The sequence below is a fragment of the Podarcis erhardii genome, assembly GCF_964252035.2.
Source record: "Podarcis erhardii genome assembly, chromosome: Z".
In the NCBI taxonomy this organism is placed as follows: Eukaryota; Metazoa; Chordata; class Lepidosauria; order Squamata; family Lacertidae; genus Podarcis; species Podarcis erhardii.
In genome coordinates this window covers 10,707,269-10,731,586 of record NC_138504.1, presented here as the reverse complement: position 1 = coordinate 10,731,586, position 24,318 = coordinate 10,707,269, and the positions used below count along the sequence as shown (strand labels likewise).

General features: G+C 46.1%; 2 protein-coding genes across 2 annotated transcripts in view; both read right to left on the bottom strand.

Moving 5' to 3' along the window:
* Window positions 1–24,318, bottom strand: part of LONRF3 (LON peptidase N-terminal domain and ring finger 3) — a 499,535-nt gene that overhangs the window by 48,377 nt on the left and 426,840 nt on the right. The window lies entirely within an intron of this gene.
* Window positions 1–24,318, bottom strand: part of COMMD5 (COMM domain containing 5) — a 35,515-nt gene that overhangs the window by 7,386 nt on the left and 3,811 nt on the right. The window contains exons 2-5 of the mRNA XM_081848198.1: window positions 11,455–11,615; window positions 10,214–10,242; window positions 6,390–6,440; window positions 3,051–3,146 (exon numbers count right to left, since the gene is read on the bottom strand). Coding sequence (XP_081704324.1) covers window positions 3,051–3,146; window positions 6,390–6,440; window positions 10,214–10,242; window positions 11,455–11,615 — 337 coding nt within the window. The remainder of the gene's footprint in view (window positions 1–3,050; window positions 3,147–6,389; window positions 6,441–10,213; window positions 10,243–11,454; window positions 11,616–24,318) is intronic.

Sequence of the window (24,318 nt, the reverse complement as noted above, 5' to 3'; positions counted from 1 at the left end):
ACCTGAAGCATATGTAACCTGAGGTACCACTGCGTTTCTCATTTGCGGAAAATTTTTCCATTCCTGAAAATACACTGTTTCATAAAGCTAATTAGAAACAGGATGATTGCATGATGATATCACTCAAACTGGGCAGTTTCAAAAACAGTAATTCACTCTCTGCTACCCTGCAAAGCAGCTGAAGGCCACCATCCCCTTACCTAATACACGACCCTGGAAGCAACCTTGAGTCATTATTGTTTGTTCAAGGTTTTCTAGCTAGATGAGAACATCCCTGCCTTAGGTGTCCCTGCTGCTTTGTTTTTAACATAATCCTTAGTTGTTTTTATGGCTATGCTTGGAAACCACCTTGAGCCTGATATGAAAGACAATCTGTAAAATAAATTAATGAATTTGTTTTTGCAAAAGGGGGCGGCAGGGGAGTTGAAAGGTGTTAAAACTGAAGGAGTTTAAATTTGATTTGATTTGAAACCAAAAGCACACATAATTCAAACATGGAAAATTAGATCTAAATAGAGTTAGGGCATGTGGGGAAACGTTCTGATTAAAAGTTATCAAAACAACAACAGCAACCCCAAATCCGCTGAAAAAGAAAACAATCTCTCTGAAAACTGGACAAGGACATTATAGCAACCAAACTGAGGGAAGGGCCTTTCTGGAGCCAGCCTTGTTGAACCCCCCCCCCCCCCCAGAAGTAGAAAATGAATCACTGTGTGTGCCATTCTGCCAGCCAGTTGGCCTCTACCAAAATTAGAAAAGAAACCAGCAGATGCCAAGAGCTCTATGGCCAAGAATGAACTCTCCCCGTGCCTGTAGGCGAGGCTGTTGCCTGAGGATAAACAGGAAGTTTCTGGGGGAGCTGGTAAGGGATGGAAACCAAGAAGGAAGAAAACCCAAAAATGGAACCCACGTTCTCCAAGGAAGGACTGTTTACACCTCCCAAAACAACTAAGGTGAAGAATATTTAGCTATGTGTTCTCTAGTCTTTCGTTGGTGCGCAATATATAATAAAAGCCACTGTTATGATAGTACTGTTGACTCCAAATAAATAGAGGGATCCAGCTCCCTCAACAGCTCCTGTCAGGTCAGGTTTCTCTACCTAAAACATGTTCAGCAGATTACCGTGTTTTTCGCCCTATAGGACGCACTTTTCCCCCTCCAAAAATGAAGGGGAAATGTGTGTGCGTCCTATGGGGTGAATGCAGGCTTTTGCTGAAGCCTGGAGAGCGAGAAGGGTCAGTGCGCACCGACCCCTCTCGCTCTCCAGGCTTCAGGAAGCTATCCGCAAGCCGTGGGAGAGCTGCATGAAGTCGCGCATCTCTCCCACGGCATGTGGAGAGCTGCGTGCACCCCAAAGCCTGGGGGCGCGCTGAGCTCAGCGTCCCCCAGGCTTTGGGCTTCGCGCAGCTCTCCCACGGCTTGCGGATAGCAGCCTGTTCTGGGGGCTGGGGTCAGGGGAAGCTCGGGCTTCCCCCGCCCCAGCCCCGTGCCTGGGGGGGAAAAATTCTTTATCCCCCCCCAAAAAAAACTAGGTGCGTCCTATGGGCCGGTGCACCCTATGGGCCGAAAAATACGGTACCTTGAGACACTGACTACCCAGCAACTACATAGAGCCTTTGTTGAACCAAGGTTCCAACAGATGCCTTCAGCATACTTAGAAGGGAGACACCCAGGAATTCCCAATATGGAACGCAAATGCATTTATGGATGCAATCAGGTCGAGGGTATCATGCAATACCTGCTGATTTGCCCCTTATATACCGTATTTTTCGCTCTATAAGACACACATTTCCCCCTCCAAAAATTAAGGGGAAATGTGTGTGCATCCTATGGAGCGAATGCAGGCTCCTTGGCTTCAGCGATAGTAACGCGAAGCCTCCGAAGCGCAGTGGGAGTGCTCCCGCCGAGCTCCAGAGGCTTTGCGTTGCTTTCGCTGAAGCCTGGGAGAGCGAGAGGGCTCGGTGCGCACCGACCCCTCTTGGTCTCCAGGCCTCGAAGATAGCTGCCTGAAGACTCTGGAGCGCAGCGGGAGCTCCCACTGCGCTCCAGAGGCTTCAGGTTCCTTTTGCTGAAGCGTAGGTGCCCCTTCAGCTAAGGTGAAGCACCCCTTCAGCAAAGCGGGAGGAGAAATGGAAGGGGCTCCATTTCTCCTGCCGCTTCGCTGAAGGGGCGCTACGCAGAGAGGGGGAGAATTATTTTTTCTTGTTCTCCCCCTCTAATACAAGGAGCTGCCTATGGTCGGGTGCGTCCTATAGAGCGGGGAAAAAACCCGGTACAATGCACGGACAACTTTTTTTTAATCTCCTCTTCTCAGGCTGATCCCCCTCAGGAAGTGACAGTCGAACGCTTAGGCTTAGCTGATAAAAGATCTACAAATTACAAACCTGGTAGCCAAATTTGCTCTGTTCCCGTTATGTTAATGCTTCCTAATTTTAAATATTTATGCTGTAAACTTTTTATGCTGCAAACTTTTATAGGTTATGTCGTGTGATTTCAGAGTCTTGCTCCTGCTTTTGTAAAGGCCTTTGGCTATACACAATAAATGGATTGATTGATTGATTGATTGACTGATTTTCAGCGGACCAGCCTCCCTACTTCCCTGTCTGCTACGGCTTGGAAAACTACCAACTATGAGAATGTCAGACTGTCAATTGGCAACAAGAACATGCTCTTGTTCTTCTGGCCTCCTTGGGTTTACATCTGTCCTGGTGGTTAGGCTTTTCCTAAATGTGCTTGAGAAGATGCTTATTTTTTAAGAATGTGGCAGCTCTGCTGGGTGAAACCAAAGGCCTGCCCAGTCCAGCATTCTGTTCTCACAGAGGCCACCCTGAGGCCTATGGGAAGCCTGCAAGAAGGACACTCTCTTTCTCATGACCCCCAGCTACTGGAGTTAACACATAATCTTCATGCTCATGTTTTCCTAACCAGGTGGGACCTGGCTGAGGGGAGATTTGAGTTTGGGGGGGGGGCACTTTCCCATCTACCCAAACTGAGCCAGCCTCCACAGACACCCACTGAAAATTCAGGTATGGGCTTCATATATCCTGTACCTGGTAGAAATGGCCACATCTACCCTCCACTTGAAGTCTTCGATTCTAGGCAGCTTACTAGCTTGCTTCTGAATGGCCTCTTCAAGAGCAGGTTGCCTGTTGGTGAGAAAAAATAAACGACACTCAAGAAAGCGGGAGCGAGACTCTTCAGGGCAGTGGCACAATGGAACCTTTGTACCCCAAGGGCCATATTGCCTTCTGGACGATTTTCCAGGGGGCCACACCCAGCAGTGGGCAGGATCAGAGGCAAAAGCAGCTTGAGAGGCAAAAGCAAATTTTACCTTTGTATACCAAGCTAACTTTCTGCACACACTCACTTAGCTCTCTGCCCCCTTCATTCAGGCAAGCAAGAGAAATAGCCAAAGTTTAAGGGCAAATTCCAGCCAGGCAAAAACACTCAAGGAGGGTGTGCAGCAAGACACTGGTGTGGCATAGGGAGGGAGTGTTGCACAAGGTAGGTGTGTGGCCTGGAGAGAATCCCAAGGGCCAGACAGAGAGGTTGGGAGGGCCACATTTGGCCCCAGGGCCAAAGTTCACCAACATTACTCCAGAGGCAATGAACTGGGAAGACTGGAGTATGACTTCAGTGAATAATCTAAAGTGTAAGGTATACTGCCATGACTAAGGAACATAGGCCAGTATCAGTGTCTGGGATATTAAGGGGGTTCTCTTGGTACTTCCACCACCCACAGGAAAGGGCATTCTCTGTGGTAACCCCCTAATTCCCCCTCCTTAAAGTCTTTCCAAGACAGAACCAATAAACTTTCTGATGAATGGCTTGTTCAGAAATACCGTATTTTTTGCTCCATAACACTCACTTTTTTCCTCCTAGAAAGTAAGGGGAAATGTCTGTGCGTGTTATGGAGCGAATGCCTATGGATGGTGGAGGGATCTGCTGCAGTCGTGAGCAAAGGATCCATGGTTCCCCTTCCTTCCCTCCTCCGTGGCTCGCTTTGCTCGCTTTGAAACAGCAAAGCGGGAGAAGAGCCACTGAGTGGGGAGAAGAGAGGGACAGAGAGCCTGGTTACAAAGCACGGATCCCTTTCCTTGTTGGGTCGGATCGCTGCTATAAAGATGAATGTATTGCCAAAAATGTTGTTTTTGTTTCAAACTTTACAGATTGTGGACAAGATGGACTGTTTCAAGAGGTGGCAAAGAGATATTTCTAAATTTGTCTGGCAGGGCAAAAAGCCCAGAATAAAATTTAAAATATTGACTGATGCTAAAGAAAGAGGGGGGTTTGCCCTGCCGGACATGAAGTTGTACTATGAATCAGCAGCATTCTGCTGGTTGAAAGATTGGCTACTTCTTGAGAACACTGACATTTTGGACTTGAAAGGGTTCAATAATGCTTTTGGGTGGCATGCATATTTGTGGTACGACAAGGTAAAAGTTAATAGAGCATTCAAAAATCATATTGTCAGGAAAGCTGTGTTTAATGTCTGGAAAAGATATAAAGACCTATTGGAAAACAAGACCCCAAGGTGGTTATCACCTATGGAGGCTAAGGCTTTGAAAAAACTCAATATGGAGGCCAAGTGGCCGAAATATTGGGAGATACTAGAACAAGATCGAGACACATTGAGATTGCAGAGTTTTGAGAAACTAAAAGATAAAGTGCGAGATTGGTTACATTACCATCAAATTAGAGAGGCCTTTAACTTGGATAAAAAAATCGGCTTCCAGGTGGAAAAATCGAAATTAGAAACAGAATTGTTAAAACCTAAAACTAAGATATTTTCGAGAATGTACAACTTGCTGTTAAAATGGAATACTCAGGATGAAACAGTTAAATCAGCCATGACTAAATGGGCACAGGACATTGGTCATAACATTATGTTTGCTGACTGGGAAAAGTTGTGGACCACCGATATGAAGTTTACGGCATGTAATGCCTTAAGAGAAAATATTATGAAAATGATCTATAGGTGGTACATGACCCCAGTCAAGCTTGCAAAAATTTATCACCTGCCTGACAATAAATGCTGGAAATGTAAAGAAACTGAGGGAACATTCTTTCACCTTTGGTGGACATGCCCAAATGATCTATCATGAACTAAAGAAGGTATTTAAAAATACTGTTCCGAAGAAACCAGAGGCCTTCCTTCTGGGCATTGTCGGCCAATTGGTGCCAAAGAAAGATAGAACATTCTTTATGTATGCAACAACCGCAGCAAGAATACTCATCGCAAAGTATTGGAAGACACAAGATTTGCCCACTCTGGAAGAATGGCAGATGCAAGTGATAGACTATATGGAACTGGCAGAAATGACTGGCAGAATCCGAGACCTGGGAGAAGAGTCGGTGGAAGAGGACTGGAAGAAGTTCAAAGAATACCTACAAAAACATTGTAAAATGTTTGAATGTTAAAATGATGTTGGATATAAAGATAATATGGCATTAGTGACATGGTAAAAAGAAAAATGCAAAAATGTTTTAAAAGAAAAGGGTGTAAAGGCCAGAGTAATATTATGTCGAAATTAAACAAAATGATATAAGGGATTAAGGTATAAAGAACATGTAAAAATGGATTTTAAAAGAAAGGGAAAATCGAAGACATAATAGGTTGAAATGTATAATATTGAGTAAGATTTGAAAGAGGGTAAGGATCTGCTGAATCTGATTGTGTAAAGGGGAACACAGGAAAGGGAGACGTGAGGAAGTCAGGAAAGAGGGTTATAAAGATAAGAATCAAAAAACTAATTTATTTTATTTTCTGTACTTTCTTATTTTTTTGTCATATGTTCTTTACTGTGTTTTTTATAGTTCTGTTGTATTATGTGGTTTCTTATTGTATGTCTTTTTTGTTTTGTTTGACTGTGATATTTGTTTTATCATATAAAATCAAAATAAATATCTTTAAAAAAAAAAATACAAAGCACAGATCCACATGGATCCTCAGGACTTTTGCACTGGGTCACCCCAAATTCACCATCAGATCACATAGCATGTCCATGGCTACAGCTTGCAGCAAAAAAACCATGCACCCACTGTTGCCTGGGGCCGCAGTGGTGCAAAAACGTGGTTACAAAGCATGGATCCACATGGATCCTTAGGATTTTTGCATTGGGCCACCCCAAACTTACCGTCAGATCACATGTCTGTGGCCACAGCATGAACCACAAAAATCATACATCCACTGTTTCGTTTAGAATATTTTTTTTTCTTGTTTTCCTCCTCTAAAAACTATGTGTGTGTTATGGTCGGGTGCGTGTTATAGAGCGAAAAATACGGTATATTAAATGAAAGAATAAGACCTTGTGGAGAGAAATATAGGTTAGGGAATGATGCAAATCTCAAGAAAGGGAAAGGGAAAGACTGAAAATCTGCAAACTTACCTGTTTCCAAAGACTACAGTGGCAAAGTCCACAATGAAATCTTCTGGAATCCTTAAAATAAAAGAGCAAATTGAGGCAAACGGCACACGAACCCCACTATGAAGTATGTCCTCCGCCCAGTTATTAAAGGAAGAAAAGATAGTAGCTTACTGGATGTGGGATTGCTTTTTAGGAAGTCCCCCATAAGGAAAGCCAGCACAACAACCTTGTGGTCAAACTATACCAGCGTCTTGGACAGCTGATTTTGTTATCACAAACGCTTCTCCGATGTTTTAATCCTCTAATGTTCAATTTCTGTTTTGAATTCTGTATACTGTATTTTGTAAGTTCGTTTGGGCCCCAGGTGGTGAAAAGTGGGGTATACATTTTTTAAAAAGGTGAGTAAATGGAACAGGAAAGTTTCCCTAGCCGAATGAAAACCTCACCCAGAACTTCAAGGAAGGAGAGGAGGTGAGAGGTGAAGGGGTTGGGGAGCCAACAGTGATGGCGGCAGGAAGAAGAGACTGTGGCTCAGTCTCCACTATACGTTTAAAGTGGTATCATATCAATTTAAACAGCCATAGTTTCCTCCAATGCGGGTGGTGCTGTGGGTTAAACCACTGAGCCTAGGACTTGCCGATCAGAAGGCTGGCGGTTTGAATCCCCGCGACGGGGTGAGCTCCCGTTGCTCGGTCCCTGCTCCTGCCAACCTAGCACTTCGAAAGCACGTCAAAGTGCAAGTAGATAAATAGGTACCGCTCTGGCGGGAAGGTAAACGGTGTTTCCGTGCACTGCTCTGGTTCGCCAGAAGTGGCTTAGTCATGCTGGCCACATGACCCGGAAGCTGTACGCCGGCTCCCTCGGCCAATAAAGCGAGATGAGCGCCGCAACCCCAGAGTCGGCCACGACTGGACCTAAGGGTCAGGGGTCCCTTTACCTTTACCTTAGTTTCCCCCAAAGAATCCTGGGAACTGGCATTTAGGAAACCCCTATCCCGCACACAGAGCTACAACTCCCAGAGTGGTTTAACAATCAATCCCTCTTGCCAAGGAACTCTGAGTATTGTAGCCCTAGGCAGGTTAAGGGGTGGGTGTGTCTCTGAACAACATTCAGCACCCTTAACAAACTACAGTATCCAGGATTCTTTGGGGGAAAGCCATGGTTGTATAAAGTGGTATGATACAGCATTAATGCAACAGCGCCGATGCATTTTTAAACCCCAGCCAAATCTTGGCCAGCAGGTCTCGAGTTATCTCTCATTTTCTCTCTCTTGCTATGTCCAATGACAGGATGCTTCAAATGCAGCCTCTGCAGCACTTTAGTGCTTATGCAAAGCCTCTGCTCTACACCACCCGGCAGAGATTTTGACTAAGTCCACGTAACAAATGGCATATTTTGCTTGCTAATTAGAACAAGCGATCACACCCAGACAATACAGGCGGATTCTGCTTGTTATATCACCGTCCTTTGAAAACAGAAGGAAATGTTTTAAAAGTAGGACAGGGCGTCTCATTCAGAAATACCAACTGTCTTGCTATTAACAACAACAATAAAAAGTTTGTGTGTGTGTGTGAGGGAAGGCATTAGTGGGTAATTACATGCATGCGAGAAAGATATAATTTAGAAGAACAGATAGAGGCCCATCTCTTCTATATAACATGCACTCAGCACCACATAAAAAAAAAAGGACATGTTATACAACATCAGGGTGATTCTCCTGGCTTTCAATGAGCTCATTAGTAAACTATTACATGCAAAATTCCATCTGAGTGGGACGACAGGGCAATGCTTCTCTCCTAAGCACCAATAATCTCTTTTGTGATAGTTGGGGGTGGGGAGAAGAAGCTGCCAGCCATATTTCATCAGCTGATTTGTAATATTAACAGGCTACTGAATTAGTCTGCCTGAAAGCTGAGATGAAGCAGAGACCAAGCACACTTCTACACTATACAGCCAAAGCGTTACGATACCATTTTAACCAGGCATGGCTTCACCCAAAGCATCGTGGGAACTGTAGTTAGTTAAGGATGCTGCTAGGATGCCCCTATTTCCCTCACACAGCTAAACTTTAGAGACTTCCCTGGGATAAGGGACTGATTATTAAAGCACTCTGGGAATTGTGGCTATGTGAGGGGAATGTGTGTATGTGTGTGGGGGGGGGGGGTTTCCTGACCCTCTGTGCCCTTAGAGCAAACTACAGCTACCAGGATGCTTGTTTAAAATGATATCATAGTGATTTAAGTTTACATAATAAATGGGGCCCACGCTTAAAGTTTTATTTATTTATTGTATTTTATATTCTGCCTTTAGGGACGTGGGTGGTGCTGTGGGTTAAACCACAGAGCCTAGGGCTTGTCGATCAGAAGGTTGGTGGTTCGAATCCCTGCGATGGGGTGAGCTCCCGTTGCTCGGTCCCTGCTCCTGCCAACCTGACAGTTCGAAAGGACGTCAAAGTGCAAGCAGATAAATAGGTACCGCTCCAGCGGGAAGGTAAATGGTGTTCCCGTGCGCTGCTCTGGTTCGCCAGAAGCAGCTTAATCATGCTGGCCACATGACCTGGAAGCTGTCTGTGGACAAACACCAGCTCCCTCGGCCAATAAAGCAAGATGAGTGCCGCAACCCCAGAGTCGGTCATGACTGGACCTAATGGTCAGGGGTCCCTTTACCTTTGCCTTTATATACTGCCTTTATTTTCCAGGCATCTCAAAGGTGGTCATATGGTTCTCCTCCCCCCACCCATTTATTCCTCACAACGACCCTGTGAGGTGGGTTAGGTGAAGAGATGGTGACTGGTCGAAGGTCACCCAGGGAGCTTCATAGCTGAGTGGGGATTCGAACCCTGCTCTCCCAGGTCCTACTCTTGACCATTGCGCTTTGTGTTTCAGCTGGTTGGAGTAAGCCTAGCAGCCTACAACTGAAACCTGAAATCTGTCAAGTTCTTTGACTGCCAGAACCACTTCCTGTGTGTGCTGCTCTCTCCCTCTTTCTCTATGTGTACGTCTAACTGTGGCCTAACGATATGTCTTTCTTAGCTCCTGCTAACGCTGAGTGATCAACTGTTTGTGTAATTTTAAGAAAACCTGCCCCATTTCCAAGCCCTCACTATTCTCTCTTTGCAGAGGGCAGTGGAGCAGAAAAGTCTTATGCCCCCTCCATGCGCTCTGGAATGTAGGTGCTGCCTGTTGACATCACACACACTTGACCAGCCCCGCTCATGATATCTATGTGTTTCAGAATGGGCATCCGTAGTTTAGGTTCCCATGAGCTGACTGCGGTCCAAAATGCCTTGAAGCCCATGCCTCAAGGATGCTGGAGGCTGGGCCAACAGGGCATCCCCCAACCACTGCTCCCATCAATGTGTGGAGCCCTGCTTCATCCAAGTAACACATGAAGGGCTCTATGGCAGGGGTGAGGAGCTTCAAGCCTGCAGGTATAATGTGGCCCTCCAAGCCTCTCCATCTGCCCCCCAGGAGTCTTTCCAGGTCACTGTCCCTGCGCTGTGCCACTCTCAGGTATGCATTCCTAGCTGGAAAGTATTTCTCAACCGTGATAATGCTTCTTGCTTTCCTGGTGGGAGAGAGGGAGGTGGAAGTATTTGTGTATGCCACATGGAGAAAGAGAGAGCAGAAATTCAGTCTACCGTACAAAAGGTATGAGTCACACCTGTTGCTCCAACTACTTTTGCATCTGGTATCACCCACCACGGGGATGCAGTCCCTCTCCCCCCAGAAGTCTAGTTCTTCTTGGGCTGGGGAAAAAAGTTTCCCACCCCTTGCTTTTCAGAAACCACTTATGCATCATGTTTGACACAAGCAACTGGCAGATTGACCAAGAAACAGGCATACCTGAGCTCCTGTAGGTCTTCTTTAAAAACCTGCAAAACGAAAAGACAAGGAGAGTTCAAGGAGAGTTTCTGCAAGAACGAGGGTGGGTGCCCCTCAGACGTCTGGGAAACTGGAAAGGGATCCAGAAGACAGTGAAACTGCCCCCACCCGGCAACTGATGCATCCAAACCTCAGGGTGAGAGTATGCCAAGTCTGGGTGACCCAAGATAGGCAGCTTTCATGAGTGGCTGACACCACACACCTGACCAGTTGAAACCGTTCCCGGGGTGTGGCCTCTGTTGCATGCTGACAGCGTCTAGGAGCCAGAGGTCAGAGCTGAGAGCAGCATGGGGAGCAAAGGTGGACAAACTGCCCCAGAAAAAGGAGTATGTGTCCCCTGCCAGAGCTAGCTCAGTACTGTCTACACTGACACGCAGCAGCTCTCTAGGATTTTAGGCAGAATAATTCCCCTGCCCTAACCTGGGAAATGGGACACGGGTGGCGCTGTGGGTTAACCCACAGAGCCTAGGACTTGCCGATCAGAAGGTTCGATTCTCCGTGACAGGGTGAGCTCCTGTTGCTCGGTCCCTGCTCCTGCCCACCTAGCAGTTTGAAAGCACATCAAAGTGCAAGTAGATAAATAGGTACCGCTCCAGCGGGAAGGTAAACGGCGTTTCCGTGTGCTGCTCTGGTTCGCCAGAAGCGGCTTAGTCATGCTGGCCACATGACCCGGAAGCTGTCTGCAGACAAACGCCGGCTCCCTCGGCCAATAAAGCGAGATGAGTGCCGCAACCCCAGAGTCGGCCACGACTGGGCCTAATGGTCAGGGGTCCCTTTACCTTTAACCTGGGAAATAGCAGTACAGTCATACCTCTGGTTACGTCCGCTTCATGTTCTTTCAGGATACGTCCCGCAGCGACCCGGAAGTACCGGAAATGGTTACTTCCGGGTTTCACTGCTCGCACATGCGCAGACGCGCAAAATGGCACGCGCAGAAGTGGCAAATCGTGACCCGCACAGACGCGGGCTTCGTTCTGCTCATGTTGCGAACGGGGCTCTGGAATGGATCCTGTTCGCAACCAGGGGTACCACTGTAATTGAACCTGAGACCTCCTACACGCGAAGCAATTGCTTTACGACTGAGCTAAAACATCTGGAGGGTCACAGGTTCCCCATCCCTTTTTTGGAGCTACCATCTTGCTCGTCTCACAGTTTAGCACATACATAGTTTTTATTGAGGAATGTGTATGCCTTCTACTCACTTCTTGCTTCAGAGACGATGTGGGCAGCCTCAAGGCCTCTCGCAGGAGAGTATACATTCCAGAGATGAGGACAGCAAGCTGTTCATCTGATAGTTTTGCATTCTCGGCAATCACTTTTACCAGTTCTTTGCAGTCTTTTCCTTCTAAGGCGCTGACAGTGACTGTTTGGCAAAATAACGATAAAGGTTAAGTTATCAACTTTGGCAGAGTCCCGCAAGTACAAGCACATAATTTCACCATGATCAAAAGCCCCTGGGAAAAGACTAGCGACTTTGCAACAGCAGCAGCATCTAGGGATCTGACACCATCTAGTCGTGCTTTAAAGGGGGAGGTTTGTGCACAAAACAGGGGAGGGAAATTTAAATGGGAAAGAACAGCATACAAACTTCAGAAGAGCCCTCTTGAATCTGGCCAATGGCCAATCTAGTCCAGCATGCTGTTCTCACAGTGGCCATCCCCAGATGCCTGCCAACTGGACCTGAGCAGAACACCACTCTCCCACTTGTCACTCTCAGCAACTGACATTCAGAGGCAAACTACCTTGAACAGTGGAGGCAGAACATAACCATGTGGTTTAGCTGTAAATAACTTTCGGAAGAGTCTCATTCAGTGTTTTTTTTCTTAAAAAAATGTTTAGGGATACAGTGGTACCTCGGGTTAAGAACTTAATTTTTTCTGGAGGTCTGTCCTTAACATGAAACTGTTCTTAACCTGAAGCACCACTTTAGCTAATGGGGCCTCCCGCTGCTGCTGCCGCATGATTTCTGTTCTCATCCTGAAGCAAAGTTCTTAACCCAAGGTACTATTTCTGTGCTAGCAGAGTCTGTAACCTGAAGTGTATGTAACCTGAAGCGTATGTAACCCAAGGTACAACTGTACTCTAATTTTGACTCAAGAAAACCACCATTTTACAGTCATACCTTGGGTTACAGACGCTTCAGGTTATGTTTTTTCGGGTTGCAGACCGCCAAAACCTGGAAGTATCGGAATGGGTTACTTCAGGGTTTCAGTGGTCGTGAATGCGCAGAAGCTCTAAATCACGCTTTGTGCATGCGCAGACGTGCTGAATCGCAACCTGTGCATGCACAGATGCGCCGCTGCGGGTTGCGGATGCTTCGGGTTGCGAACGTGCATCCTGCACGGATCACGTTCGCAATCGAAGCATCCACTGTATAGTTCAAATTGGAGGAAATAAATACAGCAAATGGACAAAAGTAAAAAGATTCACAAAATGTTTAGGGACATGTGTACCCCTGTGTCTCCCCAGAAAAAAAAGCACTGGTCCCATTTATTCCCACTACTGTGGATAACTGCTCCCTCTAAGAGCAAATGCTTCTGCTGAGTGCCAACAGGATTAAAACCAAAACCTGGAAACTGAGAAACAAGAGAGGTATCCATATACTCAGGGAAACACCAAGGTTTGCAAAGTACAAAAGAAAAAGGGTGAAAAATCCTAAACACACTTCAGTGAGGGGGCAACCATTTTACACCCCCAAACCCCACCCCCAAAAATTCAGCCTAATGAGGACTGAGCATACTTTATGACCACAGAATGTTAGGGGTGTACAGGGGCAGGGAATGGAATCAGTGTTCGAAATTAGCCAGGTGCCAGGCACATTTTGCACCTGGCTTTTGACCACTTGCGACCAAGTGAAGATTCCTGGGCGCCAGTATGGCACCTGACAGCTCCACCACCTGGAGGTGCATGCCTGGGAATCATTGGATCTGGACTGTTTTCACACACTAATACTCGATACTGCAGAATTCTATGTTATATTTTATTTACACCAGTGGTTTCAACCAGTGTGCTGTGAAGCCCTTGAAGGATGGTCATGGGTGACGCAAGCAACACTGGCCTCTGGCCCTCTTTCCCATCCTCCCTCCTCTGATGCCCTTTTGCATCTCTGCCCCCGCCCCCAGCTTGCACAGCTGTTTGTTCCAGCAGCCCTGGCTACAAGCTCCCCAGGTGAACGGTGCCTCCGGGGCTGGCCAGGGGGTGCTGGTTGCCAGGAGATGAGCAAGCAAGCAAGTGGGTAAGAGAGCCCAGCCAGCTAGTCCACCAACTCTTGCTGTTGGGAATGGACAGACAAGTGGGAGACCAGGCAGGCAGGCAGGCACTGTGCTGGCTTTTCTTGTGCTTGCTGTGTGCAAGTCCTGCCTGGGAGCTGAGTGCTTGGTGCTGAAGGGGAGCCAGTCTGTCTTGGCAGTGCCTGCTGCCGCCACTGCTGCCTCCCGAGGTAAGGTGCTGGCCTCACGTTCACCTTTGCCCACTCTCCATTAGGCCACTAAGGCTGGGGGCATCCTCTGCCAGGCCCCTGTGGGCAGTGCGAGGAGGCACCTCTCTTTGGGGCTGGGTGGGGGGTAGCTCAAGAACCAGGGGCAACAGCAGCGGCTGCCCGGAGGACTCCCAAGGAGAGGGGAGGGGAGGCTGGGGTAACTCTACAAGGGAGGGTGAGAGGCTGCCAGCTCTGCAGGCAAGAGGTGACATAACTGGGCTCCTGAGCCCCACAGGTGTAAGGCAGAAAGAATGCAGTTGGTCAAGGGAGCCGTGGATTCAAAAGGGTTGAAAACCTCTGCTTTACACAATCAGAATGAATTTCTGCAGCCAAAATGCTTTTTCTGTGCAGCCTGGGCAGTATACAATATGCAGTATACAATAAAAAGAAAAAACAACAACCCAATAGCCCCCCCCCCAACAACAAAAACAGCAACACATTTTAAAAGGGCATACTATGTAAATTGATCAACCAAAGGCCTGGTTAAAAAGGAACACTTTTGCCGGGTGCCTAAAGGTGTATAATGAAGGTGCCAGGTGAACTTCCGTGGGAAGAGCATTCCACAGACGGGGAGCCACTGCAGAGAAGGCCCCTTACCGTGTTGCCACCCTCTGGACTTCATGTGGAGGAGGCACACAAAGGAGGGTCCCAGAAGATGATCTCAGGGTGTGGGTATAGGATTGAGTCCTGCGGAACCCCACAATGAAGGTCCACAAGGCTGAAAAGCATTCCCCAAGTAATTAATTCTTCCGTGGTGAACATTTGTGCAAGCTCTCCCCCTTATGGTAAAAAATGGAACTAGAATTGCAACAATAATTTTAAGACTCAACTATTTTTAAGCACGTCAAAGTGCAAGTAGATACCACTCCGGCGAGAAGATAAACAGCGTTTCCGTCCGCTGCTCTGGTTCACCAGAAGTGGCTTAGTCATGCTGGCCACATGACCCGGAAGCTGTACGCCGGTTTCCTCGTCCAATAAAGCGAGATGAGCGCCGCCACCCCAGAGTCGTCCTTTACCTTTTTTATTTTTCGCACTATTTCGTGGCATTTACACAGGCCTAGTAAAGGGACTGTCCTAATACGGATTTTAGAATTCTTCAAAAGTGTGACAAAAATCTTCTTGGTGTGACAAAATAAACGTGTGCCTATAGCACGGGGGGGGGGGCAGCCAAAGTTCATGATTTTTTTATAGGATGTCTATGTTGTTGAGCTTGGAGATCACAGGGAAAAATACCTGTGAAGAGGGCATTACAGGGGGCATTATTATATAGTTTAATTATCTTTTATATTTATATATTTAATTGCACCTTTTCCCCTGAGGGAACTCAAGCACAGAAAAAGCTATCATTAAAAAGCAATGAAATATTAATAGAATTAAAACTATATACATATGTAAAATCTGTTTTGTATTTTGGTCCTGGGACAACCTGGCCACCAAATTTTGCACCACTTGGAGTTACCAAAGCATCCTCAGAGGCAACTTCACCTCTAACACATTGCAGTAATCTAACCAAGAGGTTACCAGAGCATAGACAACAATCGTCAGGCCATCCCTGTCCAGACAGGGGCATAGCTGGGCCACCAGCCAAAGCTGATGGAAGGCGCTCTGGGCTACTGAGGCCACCTGAGCCTTGAGTCACAGCAAAGGAACCAAGAGGCCCCCCAAGCTGTGAACCTGCTTCTTCAGGGGAAGTGTAACCCCATCAAGAGCAGGCGACCTTCCAGCCATCGGGTCTAGGGAACCAACCACTAACAGTGTCCCAGTCTAATCTGGATTGAGCTTCAGTTTGTTGGCTCTCATCCAGTCCATTACTGAGGCAAGACCCTGGTCCAGCACTTCCACTGTCTCACCTGCAGATGTAAAGGAGCACTAGAGCTGAGTGACATCAGCATACTGCTGACAACGTACTCCAAACCTGCAGATAACCCCACCCAGTGGTTTCATGTAGAGGTTAAGCAACATGGGGGACAGGACTGAGCCCTGAGGAACCCCACATTGAACGTTCCATGGGGCTGAAAAGCATTCCCCAAGTACAGTGGTACCTCTGGTTACAGACACTTCAGGTTACAGACTCTGCTAACCCAGAAACAGTACCTCGGGTTAAGAACTTTGCTTCAGGATGAGAACAGAAATTGTGCAGCGGCGGTGCAGCAGCAGCGGGAGGCCCCATTAGCTAAAGTGGTACCTCAGGTTAAGAACAGTCTCGGGTTAAGAACGGACCTCCATAACGAATTAAATTCTTAACCCGAGGTACCACTGTAATTACCTGTAATTCTTCCGTGGTGAACATTTGTGCAAGCACTCCCCCTTATGGTAAAAAATGGAACTAGAATTGCAACAATAATTTTAAGATTCAACTATTTTTAAGCACATCAAAGTACAGTGGTACCTCGGATTACAGATGCTTAAGGTTACAGACACTTCTGATTACAGACTCCGCTAACCCAGAAATAGTACCTCGGGTTAAGAACTTTGCTTCAGGATGAGAACAGAAATCACGCGGTGGCAGCGGGCGGCACCGGGAGGACCCATTAGCTAAAGTGGTGCCTTGGGTTAAGAACACTTTCAGGTTAAGAATGGACCTCCAGAACGGATTGCATTCTTAACCTCAGGTACCACTATACTAGCAGATAAATAAATACCACTCCGGAAGGAAGGTAAACGGTGTTCCCGTGCGCTGCTCTGGTTTTAGCCAGAAGCGGCTTAGTCATGCTGGCCACATGACCCAGAAATACTGTCTGTGGACAAACGCCGGCTTCCTCGGCCCATAGAGCGAGATGAGCGCTGCAACCCCAGAGTCGTTTGCGACTGGACTTAACTGTCAGGGGTCCTCTACCTTTTTTATTTTTCACACTATTTCATGGCATTTATAGAGGCCGAGTAAAGGTACTGTCCAAATACGGATTTTAGAATTCTTCAAAAGTGTTAACCTATATTCTTGGTGTGACAAAATAAATGTGTGGCTACAGCTCTGTCTTTCACTTTCCTGGGTATAGCCAGGATTTTTGTGGGGGTGAGGGGTGGGGAGCCAAGTTGCTGAATTTTTCTTAGGATATCAAAGTTGTTGAGCTTGGAGAAAATACCTGTGAAGAGGACATTACACATGGCATTATTATATAGTTTCATTATCTTTTATATTTATATATTTAATTGCACCTTTTCCCTTGAGGGAACTCAAGCACAGAAAAAGCTATCATTAAAAAGCAATGAAATATTTATAGAATTAAAACTATATACATATGTAAAATCTGTTTGTATTTTGGTCCTGGAACAACCTGGCCACCAAATTCTGCACCAATTGAAGTTTCCAAACCGTCCTGAGAGGCAGCCCCACGTATAACGCATTGCAGTAATCTAACCAAGAGGTTACCAGAGCATAGAGAAGAGTAGTTAGCCTATCCCTGTCCAGATAGGGGCATAGCTGGGCCACCAGCCAAAGCTGATGGAAAGCGCTCTGGGCCACTGAGGCCACAAGTGCCTTGAGCGACAGCAAAGGATCCAGGAGTGCTCCCAAGCTATGACCCTGCTTCTTCAGAGGAAGTGTAACCCCATCAAGAGCAGGCGACCTTCCAGCCATCCGGTCTAGGGAACCAACCACTAACAGTGCTTCAGTCTAATCTGGATTGAGCTTCAGTTTGTTGTCTCTCATCTAGTCCATTACTGAGGCAAGACCCTGGTCCAGCACTTCCACTGTCTCACCTGCAGATGTAAAGGAGAAATAGAGCTGAGTGACATCAGCATACTGCGACAACGCACTCCAAACCTCCAGATAACCCCACCTAGTGATTTCATGTAGATGTTAAGCAACATGGGGGACAGGACTGAGCCCTGCGGAACCCCACATTGAACGTTCCATGGGGCTGAAAAGCATTCCCCAAGTACAGTGGTACCTCTGGTTACAGACACTTCAGGTTACAGACTCTGCTAACCCAGAAACAGTACCTCGGGTTAAGAACTTTGCTTCAGGATGAGAACAGAAATTGTGCAGCGGCGGTGCAGCAGCAGCGGGAGGCCCCATTAGCTAAAGTGGTACCTCAGGTTAAGAACAGTCTCGGGTTAAGAACGGACCTCCATAACGAATTAAATTCTTAACCCGAGGTACCACTGTAATTACTGTAATTCTTCCGTGGAGAACATTTGTGCAAGCACTCCCCCTTATGGTAAAAAATGGAACTAGAATTGCAACAATAATTTTAAGACTCAACTATTTTTAAGCACATCAAAGTACAGTGGTACCTCGGATTACAGACGCTTCAGGTTACAGACACTTCTGATTACAGACTCCGCTAACCCAGAAATAGTACCTCGGGTTAAGAACTTTGCTTCAGGATGAGAACAGAATTCGCGTTCCGGAGCCCCTTTTGCAACCAGAGCAGAAGGCAACCCGCATCTGTGCGTCTCTGGGTCGCAATTCACCGCTTCTGTGCCTGTGTGTGATGTCATTCTGAGCATCTACGCATGCACGAATGGCAAAACCCAGAAGTAACCCGTTCCGGTACTTCCGTGTCACCGCGGGACGCAACCTGAAAAGATTTAACTGAAGTGCATTTAACCCGAGGTATGACTGTAATTAATTCTTCGATGGTGGACATTTGTGCAAGGACTCCCCCTTATGGTAAAAAATAGAACTAGAATTGCAACAATAATTTTAAGACTCAACTATTTTTAAGCACATCGAAGTACTAGTAGATAAATAAGTACGGTATATGTGGACTGTCCCTGGATCAACTGACTTTTCTTCCTTAAATTCTCAAAGCTCTTAACTTGGCTTAAGACTGTCCTATTATGTAGCCAGATGTTCAAACGAGAATCAGTCACAGTCATTCCATTGAATATGAGAGGCACCTGTGTTTAGGCTCATTATTCCAGGACTTCTAACAAGTTCCCACGCAACCCACAAGCCAATCCTAAAGAGACTATATCACACCACCACTGGAAGAAAACAACTTCAAATCAGGAACCAGCATAGTAACCAGGCAAGAAAGTATCTGCCAATTATGGTTCTTGCAGTTTCTCATTTTTCCAATCTTAAATGCAGTTCTCCACATAATGCAGGAATTTGAATTAAAACAAAATTCATGAAAATGCATCAGTACTTTAGTGTGAAGTTTCCCTTATAAACACATTTTTACATGCAGTCTTGACTTAGGTACACATGTTGGTAAGTAACTTCCCCAAATGTAATGCAGTTTTGTATGTTATTTTTACCAATATATCCATTTTGATGCACGCTTCTTCAATTGAAAGAAGTGCAACTCACTATTTTAATTACAAAGCAGATTTCATTTCATTTCATTTCATTTCATTTATTTATTGAATGAATTTATATACCGCCCTATACCTGGGGGTCTCAGGGCAGTTCAAGGAATAAAATCAAGATATAAAACCACAAAATATATAATAAAAAGAAAAACAACAACTCAATAGCGCCCCCCCACAAAAACCCCATTTTAAAAGGGCACAGTATGTAAATCAGATCAATCAAAGGACTAGTTTAAAAGGAACGTTTTTGCCTGGCGCCTAAAGGTGTATAATAAAGGCAGCAGGTGAACTTCCCTGGGGAGAGCATTCCACAGACGGGGAGCCACTGCAGAGAAGGCCCTGTTCTCATGTTGCCACCCTCTAGACCTCTCGAGGAGGAGGCACACGAAGGAGGACCTCAGAAGATGATCTCAGGGTTTGGGTAGGTTCAGATGGAAAGAGGCGGTCCTGAGCCATTTAAGACTTTATAGATCAAAACCAGCACTTTGAATTGGGCCCGGAAACTAAATGGTAGCCAGTGTAGTCGGACCAAGATCGGTGTAATATGCTCAAACTATCTTGCTCTGATGAGCAACTTGACAGCTGAATTCTGCACCAGCTGAAATTTCCAAACCGTCCTGAGAGGCAGCCCCACGTATAACGCATTGCAGTAATCTAACCTTGAGGTTACCAGAGCATAGAGAACAGTAGTTAGGCTATCCCTGTCCAGACAGGGGCATAGCTGGGCCACCAGCCAAAGCTGATGGAAGGCGCTCTGGGCCACTGAGGCCACCTGAGCCTTGAGTCACAGCAAAGGAACCAGGAGGCCCCCCAAGCTGTGAACCTGCTTCTTCAAGGGAAGTGTAACCCCATCAAGAGCAGGCGACCTTCCAGCCATCAGGTCTAGGGAACCACCCACTAACAGTGCTTCAGTCTTATCTGGATTGAGCTTCAGTTTGTTGGCTCTCATCCAGTCCATTACTGAGGCAAGACCCTGGTCTGGTCCAGCACTTCCACTGTCTCACCTGCAGATGTAAAGGAGAACTAGAGCTGAGTGTCATCAGCATACTGCGACAACGTGCTCCAAACCTCCAGATAACCCCACCCAGTGGTTTCATGTAGATGTTAAACAACATGAGGGACAGGACTGAGCCCTGCGGAACCCCACGTTGAAGGTTCCATGGGGCTGAAAAGCATTCCCCAAGAAATTAATTCTTCCATGGTGAACATTTGTGCAAGCACTCCCCCTTATGGTAAAAAATGGAACTAGAATTGCAACAATAATTTTAAGACTCAACTATTTTTAAGCACATCAAAGTACAGTGGTACCTAGGATTACAGACGCTTCAGGTTACAGACACTTCAGGTTACAGACTCTGCTAACCCAGAAATAGTACCTCGGGTTAAGAACTTTGCTTCAGGATGAGAACAGAAATCGTGTGATGGCGGCACAGTGGCAGTGGGAGGCCCCATTAGCTAAAGTGGCACCTCAGGTTAAGAACAGAGACAGATTAAGAATGGACCTCCAGAACGAATTAAATTCTTAACCTCACGTACCACTGTACTAGCAGATAAATAGGTACCGCTCCAGCAGGAAGGTAAACGGTGTTTCCGTGCACTATTCTGGCTTCACCAGAAGTGGCTTACTCATGCTGGCAACATGACCTGGAAAAACTGTCTGAGGACAAACGCCGGCTCCCTTGGCCAGTAAAGTGAGATGAGCGCCGCAACCCCAGAGTCGTTTACGCCTGGACTTAACTCTCACAGGTCCTCTAACTTTTTTATTTTTCACTCTATTTAATGCTTTTACGTAGGCTGAGTAAAGGGACTGTCTGAATACGGATTTTAGAATGAATTTCTGCAGCCAAATTGCCTTTTTTGTGCAGCCTGGGCAGGGGCACTCACCATAAAGAAAAAGAGGTCGGAATAGGCCAATATATATGTGGACTGTCCCTGGATCAACTGACTTTTCTTCCTTAAATTCTCAAAGCTCTTAACTTGGCTTAAGACTGTCCTATTATCTAGCCAGATGTTTAACTGAGAATCAGTCACAGTCATTCCACTGAATATGAGAGGCACCTGTGTTTAGGCTCATTATTCCAGGACTTCTAACAAGTTCATACGCAACCCACAAGCCAATCCTAAAGAGACTATATCACACCACCACTGGAAAAAAACAACTTCAAATCAGGAACCAGCATAGTATCCAGGCAAGAAAGGATCTGCCAATTATGGTTTTTGCAGTTTCTCATTTTTCCCATCTTAAATGCAGTTCTCCACATTTTGCAGGAATTTGCATTAAAACAAAACTCATGAAAATGCATCAGTACTTTAGTGTGAAGTTTCCCTCATAAACACATTTTTACATGCAGTCTTGACGTATGTACACATGTTTGCAAGCAACTTCCCCAAATGTAATGCAGTTTTGTATGTTATTTTTACCAATATATCCATTTTGATGCACACTTCTTCAATTGAAATAAGTGCAACTCACTATTTTAATTACAAAGCAGATTTCATTTTATTTCATTCATTTATTCATTTATTGAATGAATTTATATACTGCCCTATACCTGGGGGTCTCAGGGCAGTTCAAGGAATAAAATCAAGATATAAAACCACAAAATATATAATAAAAAGAAAAACAACAACTCAATAGTGCGCCCCCCCAAAAAAACACACATTTTAAAAGGGCACAGTATGTAAATCAGATCAATCAAAGGACTAGTTTAAAAGGAATGTTTTTGCCTGGCGCCTAAAGGTGTATAATGAAGGTGCCAGGCAAACTTCCCTGGGCAGAGCATTCCGCAGACGGGGAGCCACTGCAGAGAAGGCCCTGTTCTCATGTTGCCACCCTCCAGACCTCTCGAGGAGGAGGCACACGAAGGAGGGCCTCAGATTATGATATAAGGGTGTGGGATATAAGGGTTCATATGGAGAGAGGTGGACCTTGAGGTATTGTGGTCCTGAGCCGCTGAAGGCTTTATAGGTCAAAACGAGCACTTTGAATCTGGCCTGGAAACCCATTGGTAGCCAGTGCAGTCAGACCACTATTGGTGTAATATATTCAAACCGTCTTGCTCCAGTGAACAACCTAGCCGCTGTTATCTGCACCAGCTGAAGTTTCCAAATCATCCTCAGAGGCAGCTTCATCTCTAACACATTGCAGTAATCTAACCAAGAGGTTACCAGAGCATAGACAACAGTAGTTAGCCTATCCCTGTCCAGATAGGGGCATAGCTGGGCCACCATTCAAAGCTGAGCCTCACAAAGGAACCAGGAGGCCCCCCAAGCTGTGAACCTGCTCCTTCAGGGGAAGTGTAACCCCATCAAGAGCAGGCGACCTTCCAGCCATCAGGTCTAGGGAACCAACCACTAACAGTGCTTCAGTCTAATCTGGATTGAGCTTCAGTTTGTTGGCTCTCATCCAGTCCATTACTGAGGCAAGAATCTGGTCTAGCACTTTACTGTCCACTTCCACCTGCAGATGTAAAGGAGAAATAGAGCTGAGTGACATCGGCATACTGCTGACAACGTACTCCAGACCTCTGGATAACCCCACCCAGTGATTTCATGTAGAGGTTAAGCAACATGGGGGATAGGATTGAGCCCTGCAGAACCCCACATTGAAAGTTTCACAGGGCTGAAAAGCATTCCTCATGTAATTAATTTTTCCATGGTGAACATTTGTGCAAGCACTCCCCCTTATGGTACAAAATGGATCTAGAATTGCAACAATAATTTTAAGACTCAACTACAGTGGTACCTCAGGTTACATACGCTTCAGGTTAAAGACTCCTCTAACCCAGAAATAGTGCTTCAGGTTAAAAACTTTGCTTCAGGATGAGAACAGAAATCGGGCTCCGGCGGCGTGGCAGCAGCAGGAGGCCCCATTAGCTAAAGTGGTGCTTCAGGTTAAGAACAGTTTCAGGTTAAGTATGGACCTCCGGAACGAATTAAGTACTTAACCTGAGGTACCACCGTATTTTTAAGCACATCAAAGTACAGTGGTACCTCGGATTACAGATGCTTCAGGTTACAGACACTTCAGGTTACAGACTCCGCTAACCCAGAAATAGTGCCTCGGGTTAAGAACTTTGCTACAGGATGAGAACAGAAATTGCGCAATGGCGGCGCAGCGGTAGCGGGAGGCCCCATTAGCTAAAGTGGTACCTCAGGTTAAGAACAGTTACAGGTTAAGAATAAACCTCCAAAATGAATTTCGTTCTTAACCTCAGGTACCACTGTACTAGCAGATAAATAAGTACCGCTCCGGTGGGAAGGTAAACAGTGTTCCCATGTGCTGCTCTGGTTTCGCCAGAAGCGGCTTAGTCATGCTGGCCACATGACCCGGAAAAATGTCTGGACATAGAGCGAGATGAGCGCCGCAACCCCAGAGTCGTTCGCGATTGGACTTAACTGTCAGAGGTCCTCTACCTTTTTTATTTTTCACACTATTTTATGGCATTTACACAGGCCGAGTAAAGGGACTGTCCGAATACGGATTTTAGAATTCTTCTAAAGTGTTAACCTTTTATCTTGGTGTGGCAAAATAAACGTGTGGCTATAGCTCTGTCTTTCACTTTCCTGGGTATAGCCAGGATTTTTGTGGGTGGGTGGGAGCCAAAGTTGCTGAATTTTTTTTAGGATATCAAAGTTGTTGAGACTGGAGATCACAGGGAAAAATACCTGTGAAGAGGACATTATAGAGGGCATTATTATAGTTTCATAATCTTTTACATTTATTTATTAAACTGCACCTTTTCCCCTGATGGAACTCAAGCACAGAAAAGCTATCATTAAAAAGCAATGAAATATTTATAGAATTAAAACGATATACATATGTAAAATCTGTTTTGTATTTTGCTCCTGGAACAACCTGGCCACCAAATTCTGCACCAGTTGGAGTTACCAAAGCGTCCTCAGAGGCAACTTCACCTCTAACACATTGCAGTAATCTAACCGAGAGGTTACCAGAGCACGGACAACAGTAGTTAGCCTATCCCTGTTCAGATAGGGGCATTGCTGGGCCACCATTCAAAGCTGATGGAAGGCGCTCTGGGTCACTGAGGCCACCTGAGCCTCACAAAGGATCCAGGAGGCACCCCAAGCTGTGAACCTGCTCCTTCAGGGGAAGTGTAACCCCATCAAGAGCAGGCGACCTTCCAGCCATCCCGTCTAGGGAACCACCCACTAACAGTGCTTCAATCTAATCTGGATTGAGCTTCAGTTTGTTGGCTCTCATCCAGTCCATTACCGAGGCAAGACCCTGGTCCAGCACTTCCACTGTCTCACCTGCAGATGTAAATGAGAAATAGAGCTGAGTGTCATCAGCATACTGCTGTCA